We start from the raw sequence: 17,922 nt of genomic DNA, 5'->3' as shown, positions 1-17,922 counted from the left end.
ACAAAAAACTTAAAAAGGACCCCACAAAAACAATAGTCAGTAAAACAAAGATTCTCCTCAAAGACTCTAAACTTGACAGCCAAACAATATCTAACTTAATACTTACTAATCCCATCTATCCAAAACTTTACGGGCTCCCAAAAATCCACAAAAAAAACATTCCACTCAGATCGATCGTCAGCGCAATAAACTGACCAACTTACAACCTAGCACGTTTCCTCGCTGCAAAACTAAATCCTTTTACAGGAAACTCCATCTCTCACGTCCGAAACTCATTTGACTTTATTAAAAAGATACAACAGATTCACATTCTCTTTTTACGAAAGCACCAATCTCTTTTTACTTTTTTTTTCTCTACTTTTTTAATTCTCTTTTTACGAAAGCATCAATCTCGGATACAATTGATATTATTAAATCTTTCACAAACTTCCCTTCCGAGCTTGTAACTTTGATAGAAGAATGTCTCAATAATACTTACTTCTCGTTCAATAACCAATTCTATGAACAAACCTCAGAAGCAGCAATGGGATCCCCAATCTCACCTGTAATAGCCAATGTTTTTACGGAACATCTAGAAACTAAAATCTTCAACCAAGCCAAACTTAAACCAGAATTCTGGTTCCGTTAAGTTGATGACACATTTGTCATCTGGTGATATGGACGAGATGAACTAAATAAGTTTTTCGATTTTATCAATCAATTACATGCTAATATCCAGTTCACCATGGAAATAGAACAAAACGGAAAACTGCCTTTCTTGGACGTATTAATTTACAAAAAATCTGATAACACATTAGGACACGAAGTTTACAGAAAACCCACGCATACAAACAGATACCTACATGCGTCATCCCACCATCACCCATCTCAAAAACAATCGGTCATCAACTCCCTTGTATACAGAGCTGTCTCCATAACAGACAAAGATAACTTACAAAAGGAATGATAAAACTTTAAACAAATCCTTATACAGAACGATTACACAAACAAACAAATTGATAAAGCAATAAGAAAACACACTCAAAAAAGCAAGTCAACACAACCTACGAAAGAAAGAGAGAAAAAAATTACCACCACCCTACCCTACATCCAAGGTGTCACAGAACAAATAGGAAGAATTCTCAACAAACACAACATCCAAACCATATTGAAACCACCTGCGAAAATAGGACAACTACTAAATAACCGTAAAGATAAAAAGGCATCCTTCAGTGATCCAGGAGTATATAAAATCCCTTGTTCTTGTGGAAAAGTCTATATTGGAGAAACCGGGAGAGCGGTGAGCCAACGTATGAAGGAACATGAAAGTAAAGTCAGGCTAAAACATTTCACGCAATCAGCACTAGCTCAACATCATATCGAAACAGGACATAACATTTTATTTGATGAAACAACAGTCATTGCAAAAACACACAACAAATTTCCAAGAAAACATAGAGAAGCAATCGAAATCTTAAAACACCCTAATAACATCAATAGAGACAATGGATATAATACCAATCGGATTTGGCTCTCCGTTCTCCCGGATTTTTTAAAAAAAGACTTGATTAGCCAATCAAGTTCGACTAGTGCCCACGGCGGGGCGCTCTAGCCAATCACAGACATCGTAGAAAGTATACCTAAGAACATCATGATCTGATACCTCAGTTTCAGGTCAGCCCTGAAGATGTGAACTGCAATGTTCACGAAACGTCGGCAAACAATTCGTAGTTTTTTACACGAGTGAAACCCGAAATATCTCTTTTTATCTAATTGATTGAAAGTTGAACTACTTTCTTTAAACTTTATATTTTGGTTAAAGATTCATAATTTCAGTTAAAGTCATCTCTTTCATTGAAAATGGTTTTAGGGTGAAAAATTAATTTTTTTTTAACTGTACATTCTACCGCTTAGTTAAAAATGAGCTTTTTGATGAAAATTCAAATGCTTTGTAGAAAATTCACCTCTGTGGCCTCAAAATTAAAGAATTTGATAGAAAAGTATTCGTCTTTTTGGTTCATAATTCAATTATTTAGAGGAAGATTCAACTGTTTTTCAGAAAGCTCTTCTTTTTATGTTGAAAATATAACGTTTTAGATGACATTTTTTTTCTTTATTGTCGAAAAAATCTTTCTGCATTGAAAGTTCAACTCTTGTTCAAAATTCATTTCTTACGGTAGAAAATCCATATTTATCGATTAAGAGAAAATTAGTCTGTTCTAGTTGAGGATTGAAATATTTTGTTGAAATTTCGTATTTTTTGTAGCTGTTACCGTTTTTCAATAAAAATATTTTTTGTTATAAATGTAAATCTTGCTCACCTCTTTGCCGACGAATATAGTCCATAATTTTGTGTTCTCCTTCACCAGGGACGTTAGCGTCGCTCAAAATCACTTTAATTCCTTTCCACCCAGGATCGTTATTCAAACGCTCGTGAACATAATAATGCAGACAAGCCGATAATCTTGCCATGAATGGTGTACCCTAAAATGTTCACCATTAAATAATGAGAAACAATGAAAAACATGTTTCATGGAAAATTTTGATATAGTTCTGGATAAAATGTATTACCGGTGTGATGCAATTACTATCAAAATGTTCTCCTTTTGGTTTTTCTGGTGGTAGATAGGCTCCTTTCGAAAGTAAATCACTTCGAATTCTGTCGATTTCTAGGATTTTTTCTGAAGTTTCTTTCGAGGCACGGAATCTGCGAGATCTCTGTTGATTCATCTTTGCTCTTGGAGCCTGTGGAAAATGATTAAATTAAACAGGAGAAACGAAATTCTCGAAAATCTCGCACTCTTTGTTGTTGAATACCTGATTGGTTGCATATTGCGTAAATAAGACTTAAAGCAGCTGTTTTCTGTCTGTTCTTTTAAATTTTCGAGAATTTTGTGAATTGCAATTTACAAATTAGGAGTTTTTATACTAAAAATGTTTTCCTACCAAATATTCCTATTCCTACTTGTATTAAAAATTATTTTTCCCTTCAGACTTTAAATGCCTAAAATTTTGTTTATTCTGGTCTGAAAAATCTTTTTTGTTTGCAAATTAATATATTTAGTTGAAATGTAAACTACTTGGTAAAACTTCACTTGGTTGGTTCAAAATGCAATTTCTTTGAATTACAACAAAATACGTAAGGTAAACTGAAAATTACTGGGACATAGTAAAAATATGTCCAATACTGGGACAATCAAAAATATCGTTGGATATCTTTTATATTATAATATAAATCATAAAAGTAAAAATTTCATAGTATTTTTGAAGTTCTTATGAATTTATTACCACTATTTATTTTTGTTTAGTCAAGTTATACACATAATAAAAAATAATAAATACTCTTCAAAATCTGTGAATGAATCGCTGCTAAATTCGCCATTTTTTGTATTTCAAAACTTTCCTCATAACCTTTATAGCCTTGTTTTAATGAAATTTTCTAAGCTAATACAAAAAATAGTACTTTTTCACATTTTTAATACGTTTAAGATTACAATTCATAACTTTTTTAGCGATTATGTTCAAGAAGTTATGAATAGTTAAATTTTCCGCATTTGGACATTTCCGACATTTCAACGTGAATTGCACAATTGCATTAAAATTTAATATTATAGATTAATATTGAATATTATAAATATAAATAAGAATAATGTTTTAATTTTCTTGCAAATTCAACTGTTTGATTGTAAATTAACTTTTCTGTTGAAATTTTTTATTTTCGAGTTAAAAATATAACTATTTTGAAGAAAACTCATCTTTTCGGCATGAAAATTAATTATTTCTGGTTGAAAAGTCCACTATCATATGTTTCATTTAGAATTCATCTTAATTAAAATTTATACATAAATTGGAAAAAGTGTTAAAACAATTTCAATTATTTTTTGGGCTATGTGACTAGCTTCAAAAATATCAATTTTGAATAATTAACTATAAAATGTATCTGTTAATCTAATCTAGAAAACAATGTATTAGCCACTTATTATAGTGGTTTTTGTACCAAAAATTATAACTTCTCATTTTAAATTTGTGTTTATGTGAGTTAGCTTTTCGTAGCTGTCCCAGTAATTGTCGGTTTACCTTAAAGTGTGCCGGAACCGTAACACGGCATCCCTGTGAAAGAAGCTCCTGCGTACCGGCACGCATTAGCCCATAACCTACATCTCTCTGCCCTCTTCCTCTTCGTCAATCCCCAGATCTTCACCACTGAAATTGCTTTTAGGACCTAATTAATCAAAAATCTGAAGTTAACCTTAATGTAGATCTACCTACGCAAATGTTGCTAATGCAGACTTGTGAAAAAGAATGTTGTTATCAGCTAACTTTTCAGTAAGAAATAAGCCTGACAAGAACCTGGCCAAATCCATACCCTGTGTATGCCTAGGGTTAACACCAACGAATCCATCTTTGAATAGGGGCCCTGTGGGTCTGCAAAGTCAAACTACTCTAACTCCTCAAAGTAAATCTTCTCAGACCCTAATTTCCATTCATGTAGTGTGAGCCGTTCCTCTTGCTGCGGAGGTTGGCCTGGGGCCAAGTCTATCAGCACAATTTCCAAGTCTTGAATGGTTAGCGGTGGTTCTATGCTCCTGCTCAGTAGATCCGGCATCCAAAACGTCTGATCCCGCCTTAGCGCTACTATTAAGAATTTCGTCTGTCGCAGGGGGAAATAAATGACACTCTGGGAGCGCTTTCTTCCTTGACAATCGGCCTGCGATTCTGTTGCACCAGCCTCGGAGATATGCCGCCGATAGGGTTATTTTCTACTGGTCGAGAAGGTGGAGCTACCAGGGTACGGTTGTACGATTGAAGCAGAATGTGAGAATGTATTCTAAACTAGGGGGGACACTGCGTGAAACTGCTCGAACGTTTCTGTTCTGAAGCTCCGACAGGCGGCGTTTCCATCTATTGTCAAAACACTCCGCCCTCTTATTACAAATCAATTGCATTATTAGGTCAAAATTCGCCTGTACCTGGAATATTTGCGAGGTAGAAGCATCAAAACCTGAAAAAGTCTTATCTACCACGGCTGGCAGATTATAGGCCAACAATGAGATTCATAATGCAAAGGCAATCATAGGTAACAGCACCGAGCCAAGTACTAGACCCTTTGTCAATGAGAAACAAATTCCAATGAAATAAAATTTGTCAATAAGTATAAAATGCCCCTTATACATTGTGAACATCACAAAATACATTTTTCAAATTTTTAAAATGATATTTATCATATAGCATTTGCAAAATGTTCATAAATATTTTTCTGGCTGTTTCTTGTTAAGAGAGGTTAGGATTACCATATTTCAATATATATCCATACCAAGCGCCATATTGAATTTCGCCTCTCATCGACAAAGTGTCTAGTACTCGACTCGGTGCTGCCATCTATTATTAGTTTTGCATAACGAAGCCATGGACATAGGAAACAAGAGACTAGGCATGCCATTGCGGGGGTGATGAAATGAGGGGGGAGGTCCGCCACCTTTTGATGTTCCGCGACAAACATGGCAGCGCCCACATGTTTATATTTTCATGCACAGTTTGTCGGTAAAAATGCTCGTGTGCATAATCAAATGGCACATCGTAGGATGGCGGCTCTCCCCACTCATGGAATTCTCCCCCTTCCCGTGGATTCAACCCCGCTCGCCAAGTTAGGATGGCATGCCTAGTTCCGTGTTTCCTATATCCATGCACGAAGCCCATTCCTTGTGCTCAAATACAGCATTTGACAAACCAACTAAAACGCGTTCTCAATTTCTTAAATTCCAATAGCCTTTCAGACGACCCCATTTCTGAAGAACCAGAAAGTTCTCAAGAAGTTCTCAAGCATTAATCTGACTTTGTGAGTCGCGGTAACGAGATATAATACTCTTGAAACTAGGCCTTTTTGCCGGGAGAGAATCCTGGCCCTTTCTCGAGTCGGTGTCTGCATCATAAAGCAAATGACGCCGATATCCGAATATCCTGCACAAGTTTTAAACACTACAAAACACTTAATCACCCGAAAAAAACACAAAGCGCGATTTCGTGCATCTCGAATTTGTAACGTGTAGCTACAGCGAAAGTACTCAATGCTACGAGCACAGACGGCGCAGCCGTTCTTGCTGGTGACGATCGGGGGATGGACGAAGAGGGGTGAGAGAGGTAGGTTAAGTTAAGATGAAGATTTTCGTGAATTATCGAAAATATTGCCTTTGTTTTTCTATTGATTTAGATAATAGATACTATAAAATACAAGTTTTTCTCTATGAATATTGTAATAATTAAAGAATTGTGTGAGACAAAAGAATAATAGCGCACGTGTTTGTTTTCTAGGCATAAGGAATTGTGTACAAGACCAATTTAATGAGAAGATGGACGGCCTGTTTGAAGCTGAAATACAGTGAACTCTTGCTTATTCCAAGGCCTAATTATTCCAAGTTAACACGCTTGGATATTCAAAGTGGCGAAACTCAGTCACAAACCACCTGCTTGGACATAGGAACAGGAGGAGACTAGGCATGTCATAGCGGGTTCGAAATCATGAGTGGAGTGGTGAACCATCTTGAATTGCTAAAGCGCTATTGCGAGGACATGGACTATGTCCATGTTATATGGTCTCGCCTGCGTCAGTGACTGACAAATTAAAAAGAGGCCCGAAGAGCGGGAAGCCCTCGATGGCTTGAAGTAAGTATTTTAGCATGACGTCATTCATTAACGTCATTCATGGTTGTTACAGAACCGGTGAAAATATAAGGAAGGTTAGAATAGTTGTTACGTATTTGGTATGTGCTTTCTCAGCCATCTTTCATTCTTCTGTCGATTAACATTTCATTTTCAAGAAATATCCAAAATTTGAGGTTGAAGGGTTACTGAAAGGTCTTCAACCGATAAAAGCATGAAACATAATTGCGTTAACGCATTCAAAACTAGAAAAAATATTGCTATTCATACATTCACAACTTTTACGTTTAGATATAAAATTTAAGAAACTTACATGAGATTAAAATCAAATTGAAAATCCTGTTTAACTTCCAATGATAAAGTTAATGTGTAGAATTCCTGAAAATAAAACCAAGAATCTAACGACCAATATTTGGTGAATCACCATAAAATGTTCCTATTGCAAGCTGAAAAAAAATCCAGGAAAGATAAAATTCTTTTTTTGGACAAAAATAAAAAAGAGGAAAGAAAAATCAGGTATGTTTATAACCGGTTTGCCTTTTGACCCTCACTTGATTCTTGGACGTCAGGGAGAGAGCATCGTAGTTTTGCTGCTGTCCATTTACGTGTGTTTTTTGGAATTTTGTAATTGCTATAACTCTGGTAATTTTTGACTTTTTGAAAAAAAGTCATCAGGATAAATTGTTTGACTTGTTGAATACTACGAATAACCGTACAGAGAATTTTTGAATTTTGAAAAAAGTGGTGATTTTTTGAATTTTTATCCAAAATGGCTGGCATACAGACACATTCGTAAAAACCTGTTTTTCGGATCCAGAGGGTCTCAAAACGAGGACATTTGACAAAAAAAAGGGGGGCGGGTCAAATTTTACACAAATCAAATACCTTCTCTGATGAGAATGTAAGAAAACTAACAAGTCAATTTTCACAAGAAAGGCACTACTTTTGATATTTTCTTGATTTTTTTTTTAAATGATAAATCTTCAGCTCTGAGATTCGAATTTTCAACTACAATGAGAAATTTTCAGCTAGAGAGATGAATTTTTAACTAAAATTATGGAATATTGAAATTATCAGTTAACAACATTAATTATTAACTAAAAGAACGAATTTTAAACCAAATAGTTAAGTTTTCCACTAGAATAGTTTAAATAAAAAAAATATACAATCTACAACAAAAAACTAATATTTAACCAAAGAGATCAATTTTCAATTAAAATGACGAATCTTCAACCAAGAAAATTATCTTTAACCAAGGAAACCAAGGAGTTTAACTTTCAAGTAGTTGAATTTTCAACCAAAAATATGAATTTTTAACTAAAAAAGGATGAACCCTTAACTGAAATAGTTAAGAATAGTTAACATAGATGAATTTTTAACAAAATACATAAATTTTTTAACTAAAGGGGATACATTTTAAAGCAAAAAAGGAATGGGTACATATTCAGTTGAAAAAATGAATTTTCAACGAAAGAGATTAATTTCCGACTAAAATGATGAAATATTGAACTGAATCAGTTAAATTTGACACACACAAAACAAAAATTTTAACAAAATAGTACAATTTTCAGTTAAAAAATTGATTTTCACACAAAAACAGAACATATTTTTAAGAAAATTATTATATTTACAATAAAAGTGATGAACCAAGCCAGATAATTAATTTTCTACCAAAAAGGACTAATTTTCAACTAAATAAAATGAATTTTCAACAAAATAGAATTTTAAAAAAACATCCCCGATATTTCCAGGTTTTCCCGGTTTCACAGGTGAATAGACACCCTGTACAACATTAAAGAGAACATTTTTGTTAATTTTTTAACAATAAAACAACAACATATTTCATTATCAAACAACTCCATGAGATCAACAGGATCAGACTGATAGGTTTCATATGAAATCGGTCAAAATACTATATAGTTATAAAATATTGATTTTTAATTGCTTACAACTCCATCGATGGCCATGTAAAGAACTTTTCTGGGTCGCACGATTCGGAATAATCGATCGATGCACTCGAAAATAGCTTCCATCATCTCATCTTCATTTTTTGGGGCCGGCCTGAAAAATTTTCAGATCGCAAAATTATTGAAGGACAATATTACAATTATCAGAACGATATTCTCGTTCTGAATTGGTACGAGCACGCAATATGTAGTATAAGACTTTTTTTTTGCAAGGCGCTTTTTTCGTTTTGAAGTTCTCAGAAAACTAAATAAATTCGTATTGCTTATCCTTTTAAAAAAAGATTAGACGGAACTGGACTCTATTGACGTATGATTTCCTATCGAAAATCCAAAATCTATATTTTAGATCCTACATCACAAAAACCTACATAAGAAAATATATATTCTAAATTAACATTATTTACTTCCTTGCACAGAATGCAATTCATTGTGGTTTATTAAATCACAGACTTGACACTTTTTCACCTATTTCTCACTTTTCCTCTTTATTCCCACGTTTTCAGGAAAATTTCTCTTTTTCTCCTTTTTCCGCTTGAAAGGGGAGACCGGTAATACTCAATTTTAGTTTCAGTTCATTATTTTTGTAATGAAAGTTCATTATTTGTGTATTAATTTTCCGGTAGTTCAGGCAAAAGGTTGCGCGTTCGATTTTAGCTGCCTACACTTTCTTAAAATTTTATTTATTAAAATGTTTTAAAACATAATTTCCAGATTTTCTCGCCAGTATTGTAAATTTATTCAAACGATTATTTGAAAAAAAAAACTATCATCCAGGGCAATACGGTAATCATATTTCGTACCTTCCGAAGCAATAATTTTTTTGACGCAAAAAAATCAGGTGTTTCGCAATAGACATTTAAAAAAATCTTTTAAATAAAAAATAAATCTTTCGTACTTCTGAATTTAAATATGATTAGTATACATTATAAAAACAATTAATAACCTTTATACCAAATTTTCTATTTTTTTAATAATAAGCTATACGATTTTTTATTAGTTTTCTGAGAATTAGAAAACTATAAAATACTTGAAAAGTAAAAGCCGTATACTACCATCAAAATCAAAATATAGTTTTGACCGAACTAGCACTGCCACCGTTACACTTCGTAAACTTTTCCACTTCATGTAGGCGTAGGTTTAGTCACTTCGTTAAAAATATAGACACTTTTTTTTTATTTTCGGAATTTTTTCTTACTTGTCTTCGGGATGTGTACAAGGATGAATTATACCATTCATGTCTAGGTATAAATTATCGAATTCGACCCCATTGGGATTCGGTTCAGAAGAATTTGTTGGAACTTGAACGCCATCGACTGTCACGGCCTGAAATAAAGAGAATAATACTCCAAGTAATAATTAATCAGTTTTCAAATTAAAATTGAATTGCACTCGTTTCTTCAGACGAAAAAATTCCCGGTCATTTTCCTTTTTTTTCTCAGTTAACAAAAACTTTTGACGGTTATTAAATTTGAAAAATTCGAACTTTTAAAGCTGCAATATTTTTTCCTTTAAAGCAAACAAAACTGAACAGGAAATTAAGGTACTCAAAGTGGAACTCTTTTGAATTGTAAACTTGTAAAACTGAAGCTAAACAAATTTTAATTCAAACCTTTGATAATTTACACTTTTAATTGAACGATTCTAAATTAAATGCCTTATAACTACGAAATAAAAATTTGTGCTATCTTTTTCAGTGCTCCAAATTGAAGAATTAATCAACAAATAAACTTGTAAATGTTTAAAATTACATAATTATAAGCAATTTCAAGTCGTTTCATATTAATAATTCATAAATTGTTCTTTATACATTAAACTTCAACACTTTCACTTAAAAATTCAGATTTTTTTTATATAAAAGAATCAAAGTTGTAACGTTCAAAGTTTTAATTTAGCACTTTGAAATTGTAGCGATTCAAAACTATTTCAAACAATTCAGTTTCAACTTGTTTAATTCGAAATATTTGTTTTATGATTGCTTATATTAAATGAACAGTAAAATATTGACAAATATTCAAAAATGGTTCTTTTTTAATTAAAAAGGTTTAAATTGAATGGGTTAAAAATTGAATTCTAAAATTAATTAATTAATGTACATTTACAGTTAATTAATTTAAAATATTGTTGTTTGCCACAAACTTTCAATTTCGAACACTTAATTTTTAATTGTTCTTCAAGACTGCATTTTGAAATTCCTAAAATTAGAAATGTACGCTTAACAATAAAAATCTAAAATGGAATATTTTAAAAGTTCAAGATTTTAGAATTCCTCATTGTAAACCCAATGATTTCATAATTGAAAAGTTACTTTAATTAAACATTGGAACAAAAGTTTAAACGAGCGTAACATGTGACATGAAATCTGTGATATTTCAAGTGATTGGATAGATTGCTCTTCTAGATAATTGTAAAATTGCTGGTCAAAACATAAATTCACTGTAATTTCTCGGATACCGATCAAGAAACCACCCAGAAATTAAATGACTTAAAATGCTTCAAATTCTGAAAGTTTTGTTTTGTGCTACAAAAGTAAAATATTTTAGATTTCACAAGCAGCGTATGTTATTTTAAATAATTTAAGAGCAGTATAAAGTTAATGCAATGAATGAATCATACTATTGAAAAGGAATTCCAAAATTTTTGTATATATAAAAACGCGTGAATTTAGATTAAAAATTGACGCGACCATGAAACATTAGACCGATGAGACTCATTAGACAATGCCCTAACCTCAAATTCGGCATTTTGGAAATTAATTAAAATTAAATATGCACGTAAAAGATCCGGGAGGATAAATTTAAGATTTTCCTTATCATTTTAAATTCTAAATGTTGTAAAATACGAATAATTATACATTAAATATAGCAATGTCGCTCTAAAAAGACCAAATTTGAACATACCTTCTGTTCGATACACTCGACAATTACGGATGGATATTTTCGACTCAGCCACCGGAAAAATGCGGGTACACCCATGCTTATTGAGAAACAGGATTTACTACACTTGAACTAAATATATTCACTGCGGTTTTCTTTAATATTTGTCACTTTCACTTCGTTTGGATTGCACTTTTGTTTTCAGGGTTTTATGCCATCGTACATAACATAACCCCAAAAGCAAAATTTGGCTTTCGATCACAGCGTCACATTCACCAGTCGGTAACATCAATCTTACCGACCGTGTAGGTCTCTTGGCACAGATTTCAAAAAGTTTGTTTCCTAATTTTTGTTTATTATAATAATACCAACCATTTCAAAAATACAACCAAATATGTCATTAGTAATTATAACTTATAGTCTTTGAAACTGAAGAATTTTAAATTATAATTTTTCACAGTAATATTATTAGTCACTAATCGTTTCCTCAGACTTTGGCTAGAAAAGTCTAAATGGAAGTTTCGCGTTCGGAAAACTTCCAGTGGCAATATTGTTCCTTGATGTTTAAGAAAAATGTTGATCAAATTTGAGCCAAATCGTTTACTTTGTTTGAAAGATTCGAGCGATTTTGTTTTACCGCGCGCGCGGGTTCGAGTTCTTTTTAGAAATGCTTTTTAGAAATGCCTAGTCATTCCTCGTAGGAAAAAATCATTTTTTTAATTATGATTTTTACATACAAAGGAGACTTCGAAAACAAAACAAAAGAGAATTCGATTCAATCTGAACAAAATTTTGAATCTGAATGAATCCGCACTCTGATTCATTCGACAGCATTTGTATTCATTCGGATTGAAAATTTTGTCCGGATTGATTTTGATTGGAAGTCCTTCATTAAATGTCTTATAGAAACCTATAGAAATGGACAAAAGGGTATATCGAACCATATAGAGCCATACGAAATTTAATCAATTTTGTATGTATCTATATGGTTATATATATCCTTTTGTGCATTGGTACAAGTTTCTATAAGGCAATTAATAGAGGAAGAACGGATTAAGTCGCATTAATTTTTAATCGACTTGAATTGAACGAAATGTAGCATTTTTTGGAGGGTTGGTTCGAATACAGATTTCGGAATAATTCGGAATGATTCGGAAGATCTGATACTTTCGCCAGGGAAGTGTCTCAAATCCAGCTTTTTAATCACTGTTGGCTTATATTAAAGTGCAATTTCAGTTTAAAAAACGTCTCTTTTGTATGTTAAAATGATACACTTGAGTTTTTGTTGAAAACAATGCTTATAACAATCACATACATTCTTTTTTAAGCAATCTCTTGTTTAATCATCGCAAGGTCATTCCACCAAAAACTTGAGAAAAAATAATTTTTTCCTATAAGGAAACGGCAATTTTTGAGCAATTGTTTACATGAATTAATTGTTAATAGCAATCTATAACCTTCATGTTTTATATAGCTCAAAGTATGTAAAGTCAGAAGAATCTATTTAGTTCCCTCCATTAAATTTCTTATGGAAACCTATACAAATGGACAAAAGGATATATAGAACCATATAGAGCCATATAGAAATTTTATACATTTTGTATGGCTCTATATGGTTCTATATATCCTTTTGTCCATTTGTATAAGTTTCTATAAGACATTTAATAGAGGGTTATGATAAAAACTCATTTATTGAGAATTTTTTCATGAAAATGTTAATAAGAACTTTAAATGTTAACTTACTTTAAATTTTTGTTATAAATTATGACTCTCATCGAAAATATTTGTAACTATAGCGTTAAACAAACAATTTTCTTCTATATAAAAATGAAATACTAGTAAGAATTTGTTTATGAAATTTGTTAATAATAATGAAGTGAAATATTAATAACACAGTCGAAATGGCCAATTTTGTCACTTTTTTGGTTTATATATTGTTGCTCTTTAGCAAAATTAAAAAATCTGAAACAACAATTTTCTTAAAAATTTAATCATTTCTGAAAAAAAAAACTCAAGACGGGTTAAGAAATACGCGTCTGCGGGGGATTAGTATATCTGATTATGTCGACTCGAGTAGAGTGCGCGCAAGCGACAATAAAAAATGGCTCGAATCTTGAATCTTTTAAACAAACAGAACGATTTGGCTCAAATGTTGTCAACGGCTTTCTTAAACATCAATAAGGAGCAACTTTGTTCGGGAGAAAAGTTATTTTCAAAACATAAATGATCATCGGCAGAGGTTTTTTCTATTTGCAAACAAACGAGGTTGTTTCGTCGAGTAGAAGCCGAGTTTTCGCGATTTTTCTTTTTTTAATAAAACTCAATGTTTTTTTGTTGCTAAAATTTAAAAACCGGAAGTTTTCATTGTAGAGAAATCAGTCAATGACTTTTTAAAAAGTAATTGATTTCCATACATTATAAACTTTCCAATTTCTTATTTTTAGTAAAAACCTGCGGTTTATTAATCGTTTTAACCACCTCGTATGGTTTTAACTATATCCAAGTAAAACTACTTCCTCGTGAATAATTAGTGGTTCGATAAAGAAATATATAGGGTATGTTCCGATTTGAGTATATGAGAGTTTTTTAAAGTTTCAAAGTTGGCAATGCCATGTATAAGCATAGGCATCATTGCGCACCGGCAGCCTATGCTTATACATTGGCATTGCCAACTTTGAAACTTTAAATAACTCTCAACTGCTCAAATCGGAACATACCCATATTTTATCTGTTAAATTTGGTAACAACTTGAGAAATTATCTATACAGAGGTTATAGGTTAATGGCAAAGGCAAAAAAAAGGAATCTTTTTAGACGATTTTCGACTGTAAAAGCCAAAGCTCAAACTCAAAGGCATTGCGCGATAAGAAGTTACAAATATACCAATCACAGATTATTCGTGAAAGTATCTGTCGAAAATAACTGTCGAATATAATAAGAGCCTAAGGAATTCCTAGTGGAAGTAGTGGGAGAAAGAAACAGAGAGACTTGAAAGAAACGAGTTTCTGGTCCATAAAAAATCTGATGGATAATTATTGTCTCTTTCTCTGAAATGGAAGAACCACAAACGGTAAGTCCATATGTTCTTTTTCCATTCCTATTATTTATAGTATTTACTGATTCTATTAGTTCTAAATTTATAAATTAAGGGAAAACCAGAAACGTCAAAAAAGTGTCTACTCGTGTACTGTCAAATCTGCCACGTGCGTGTTTGAAAACAAACAGGTTTTGATTTTAGACCTAGCCTCTACTTCAGGATTTTTTTTCGTCTTTTTCACGAAAAATTGAATGACGTGTCTTGTTCGAAGTCAAAAAGTATCTTTTGTGAAGACAGAAGGTATAGTTATGTGTATTTTGTTCTTGTTGATATTTAAAATGTTTATCGAAATTGTTTTTTCCATTGTTGTATAAGTTGGAAATTTGATCATTTATAGAGATTTTGGAGGTGCTGTCGATATTTTTTTTATTTTTTGTGGTCTATAAGTGGTAAAAATTAAAATAATTTAAATTAAATATATTTAAGATACTATAATTTTGTAAAATCTGTGAAATGAATTACTTGTTTTGAGTTTTTAGGTTATGTTAGTCTTGTGATTTCGTAGATTTTATTTGTAAACAATTATCTATTTTTTATTATGTGTCCAGAATTAAAACGAAAGATCTGAGTTAAATATCTATTGGAAAAATTCATCATTAACAAAACAATTTTTAAATAAGAAAAATATTGAAATTTTTGTATTAAGTATACATTTTTATTTTGTAATCCTTCTTGCAGTTTTTTTATTCAGATTAAATTTGTTACTTTAAGATTTGATATTCTTTAAAACTATGAAGATGAAAACCAATTTTTTCTTATTTCAGTTGGAAAAAAGTGAATCACATTCCGAAGAAATGGATTTGTTCAGCGCAAGTTTATTAGATCGACTGACAAATTTGCCACGGGATCCAAATTTGATTTTAAGACCTTTAAATACCAAGGATTATGAAAAAGGTAACAGTTTAGTACGTTTAATCGATTAATTTTATAAGACAATCTTAAAAAATTAAATAAATTACTGAATTATATTACTAAATTAGGATTCTAGAGCCTTTTCAATTCGAAAGCTTTCCAAATATACATATAAAATATTTTACAGAAATTTAAACTGAAAATCCGATAATAATTTGAGGCTAATCACTCTTGAAATCTGGTTGACAAGCTTTCATGGAATCTGAAATCGTTTGAAATCATCAAAATCTTAGAGAAATGTTATAAATCTTTTATATCTTTTGGAATCTTTCAAATCTTTATGGAATCTTTTGAAATCGTTGTAAAATCTCTTAAATTTTTGTCAAATCTTTTGAAATCTTTCGGAATTCTTTGTGAATATTTTTCAAATCTTTTGAAGTCTTAAAAATCTTGGCAGAATGTTTGATATCTTTTGGTATCTTTAAAGTCTTTGTAGAATCTTTTAAAATCTGTTATGTCTTTTGAAACAGTGGTAAAATCTTTTGAAATGTTAAAAAATCTTTTTAAACTTTCTGAAATCTTTTAATATCTTTTAAATTCTTCTGAAATATTTTTAACCCTTAACTGGCACTATGGGTAAAAAATACAGTATCCATTTTTCGAACTCGAATTAACCGTACTAAATTCGAGAAAATGGATCACGTGTCGAATTTTACCAATAATTGAAATCACTAACTAAATGTAAAGTGGGTTAGTATAGAGCGGCATACATTGGGCACCCGCTCAAAGTAGACCTTGTAAAACTGAGGGATCTTATTTACCTGCTGTGTCGTCAGTGAACAAAAAAGTGATTTTCAACAAAAATTTGTGCCATTGATATTACTGATTTTCGTTCAATTTGCAACGTAAGTTTATCATCTAAAGTGAAATAAATTTTTTTTTCATTATTTTGCACGCTTACAATCGAATAAATCTACGTAAAAAAATTCAACGACTGTGTAGATTTGAAAGAGTAATTACAACTTTGAAAAATTGTTTTTTATATTACTTTTGTATTTTTTATTTTTCAATAACTATTGTTGGGCATTCAAATAAAAATAAATTGATTTTAACGTAAAAAATATGGTGTTTTATTTGACCATAAAATCGAGTTTTCAGGCAAAAATATAAAAAATTACGTGAGTTATGAATTTTTTAGCAAAAAAACTCACTTTTTGTCGTTTTGTTTCAAATATATTTTTAACTGACTTAAATTAAACTAATGACTATAAAACCGATTCCATTTTTTTTTTAATATCTTAAACTAAATTACATCATTTTGTTGTGCAAAAATATACCCGCTACGCGGGACATGTTTGAACACGTGGGGTAAAACACCCGCTGTGTCATTTACGTAATAAGAAGAAGTTATGCCAGTTAAGGATTAAACTGTTTCAAATCCTTTATGAACACTTTTGAAATCTTAAAAATTGTTGTGGGATCTTTTAAAATCTTTGTGAACTGAACTCTTTTGAAATCTTATAATCCTCTCTGAACTATTTTTTATTCTTTTGAAATCCTTGTAAATTTTTTTTAAATCTTTCTGAAATCTTTTTGAACTGTTTCAAAATCTTTGTGAACTCTTTTTAAATCTTTGTAAAATATTTTAAGTCCTTTAAATTCTTTAAAATCTTGGCAAAATGTTTGGCATCTCTGACATTTTTGGGTAGCTTTAAAATCTTTTTTGAATTCTTTAATCTTTAATATCTTTTGGAATAATTAAAATCTTTGTAAATTTCTTTGAAATATTTCTGAAATCTTAGTGAACTCTTTCAGAATCTTTTAAAATCTTTGTAAATTCTTTAGGAATTTGGTGAAATCTTTCTAAAAATCTTTGTTACTCTTTTGAAATCTTATGAACACTTTAGGAATCTTTATGAACTCTTGAAATAGTTGTAAAATCATTTAAATTATTTTAGAATTTTATGAAACCTTTCACAATCTTTTTTGAAATCTTTGTGAAGTCTTTGGAATCTTTTTAAAAAACGTTTGAAGTCTTTTGAAATCTTTTAAAATCTGGCGGAAATGACCCCGCACTAAATGTATGGGAAAATGGCTTTCGGTGGATTTAGCTGAAACTTTGTAATTTTTAAGGTTATACATGCCGGATGAAATATCCGTTAAAAAATCCAAAAAAATGGACAGTTTTAGCGTTATGCGGCGCTAAGCGCTCAAGATCAGTGAATAAAACGAATTACAACGGATTTTGTTACAAAAGCAATGTCAAAATAGAAATCACGGTTCAGATCGTGGTCTGTCATATTTTCGCCAACACCGTTGACTCATATAGCGCGCTTCTCAAAACGATCAAATGCTAAGCGCCCAAGATTTTAACCTGACTAATTAATCACTTCTTTAAAGGCCTTTGAAAAAGTGATTTCTTAGTCAAGTTCAAATCCTCTGCGCTTAGCGTTTGCCCGTTCTGAGAAGCGCGCTATATGAGTCAACGGTGTTGACTC

General features: G+C 31.4%; 1 protein-coding gene across 1 annotated transcript in view; it reads right to left on the bottom strand.

Annotated features, from left to right (window-relative positions):
- The window catches only part of LOC117172690 (5'-3' exoribonuclease 2 homolog), a 113,433-nt gene extending 101,740 nt beyond the window's left edge, over positions 1 to 11,693 (bottom strand). Inside the window, exons 1-5 of the mRNA XM_033360834.1 lie at positions 11,501 to 11,693; positions 9,799 to 9,926; positions 8,586 to 8,697; positions 2,551 to 2,724; positions 2,301 to 2,463 (exon numbers count right to left, since the gene is read on the bottom strand). Of these exons, the coding sequence (XP_033216725.1) occupies positions 2,301 to 2,463; positions 2,551 to 2,724; positions 8,586 to 8,697; positions 9,799 to 9,926; positions 11,501 to 11,575 (652 nt within the window). The 5' untranslated portion in view covers positions 11,576 to 11,693. The remainder of the gene's footprint in view (positions 1 to 2,300; positions 2,464 to 2,550; positions 2,725 to 8,585; positions 8,698 to 9,798; positions 9,927 to 11,500) is intronic.
- Positions 11,694 to 17,922: the final 6,229 nt, after the last annotated feature.

Source organism: Belonocnema kinseyi, chromosome 5, assembly GCF_010883055.1.
Source record: "Belonocnema kinseyi isolate 2016_QV_RU_SX_M_011 chromosome 5, B_treatae_v1, whole genome shotgun sequence".
NCBI lineage: Eukaryota > Metazoa > Arthropoda > Insecta > Hymenoptera > Cynipidae > Belonocnema > Belonocnema kinseyi.
The sequence above is the reverse complement of the archived record's forward strand: the minus strand, read 5'-3'. Positions and strand labels throughout refer to the sequence as shown.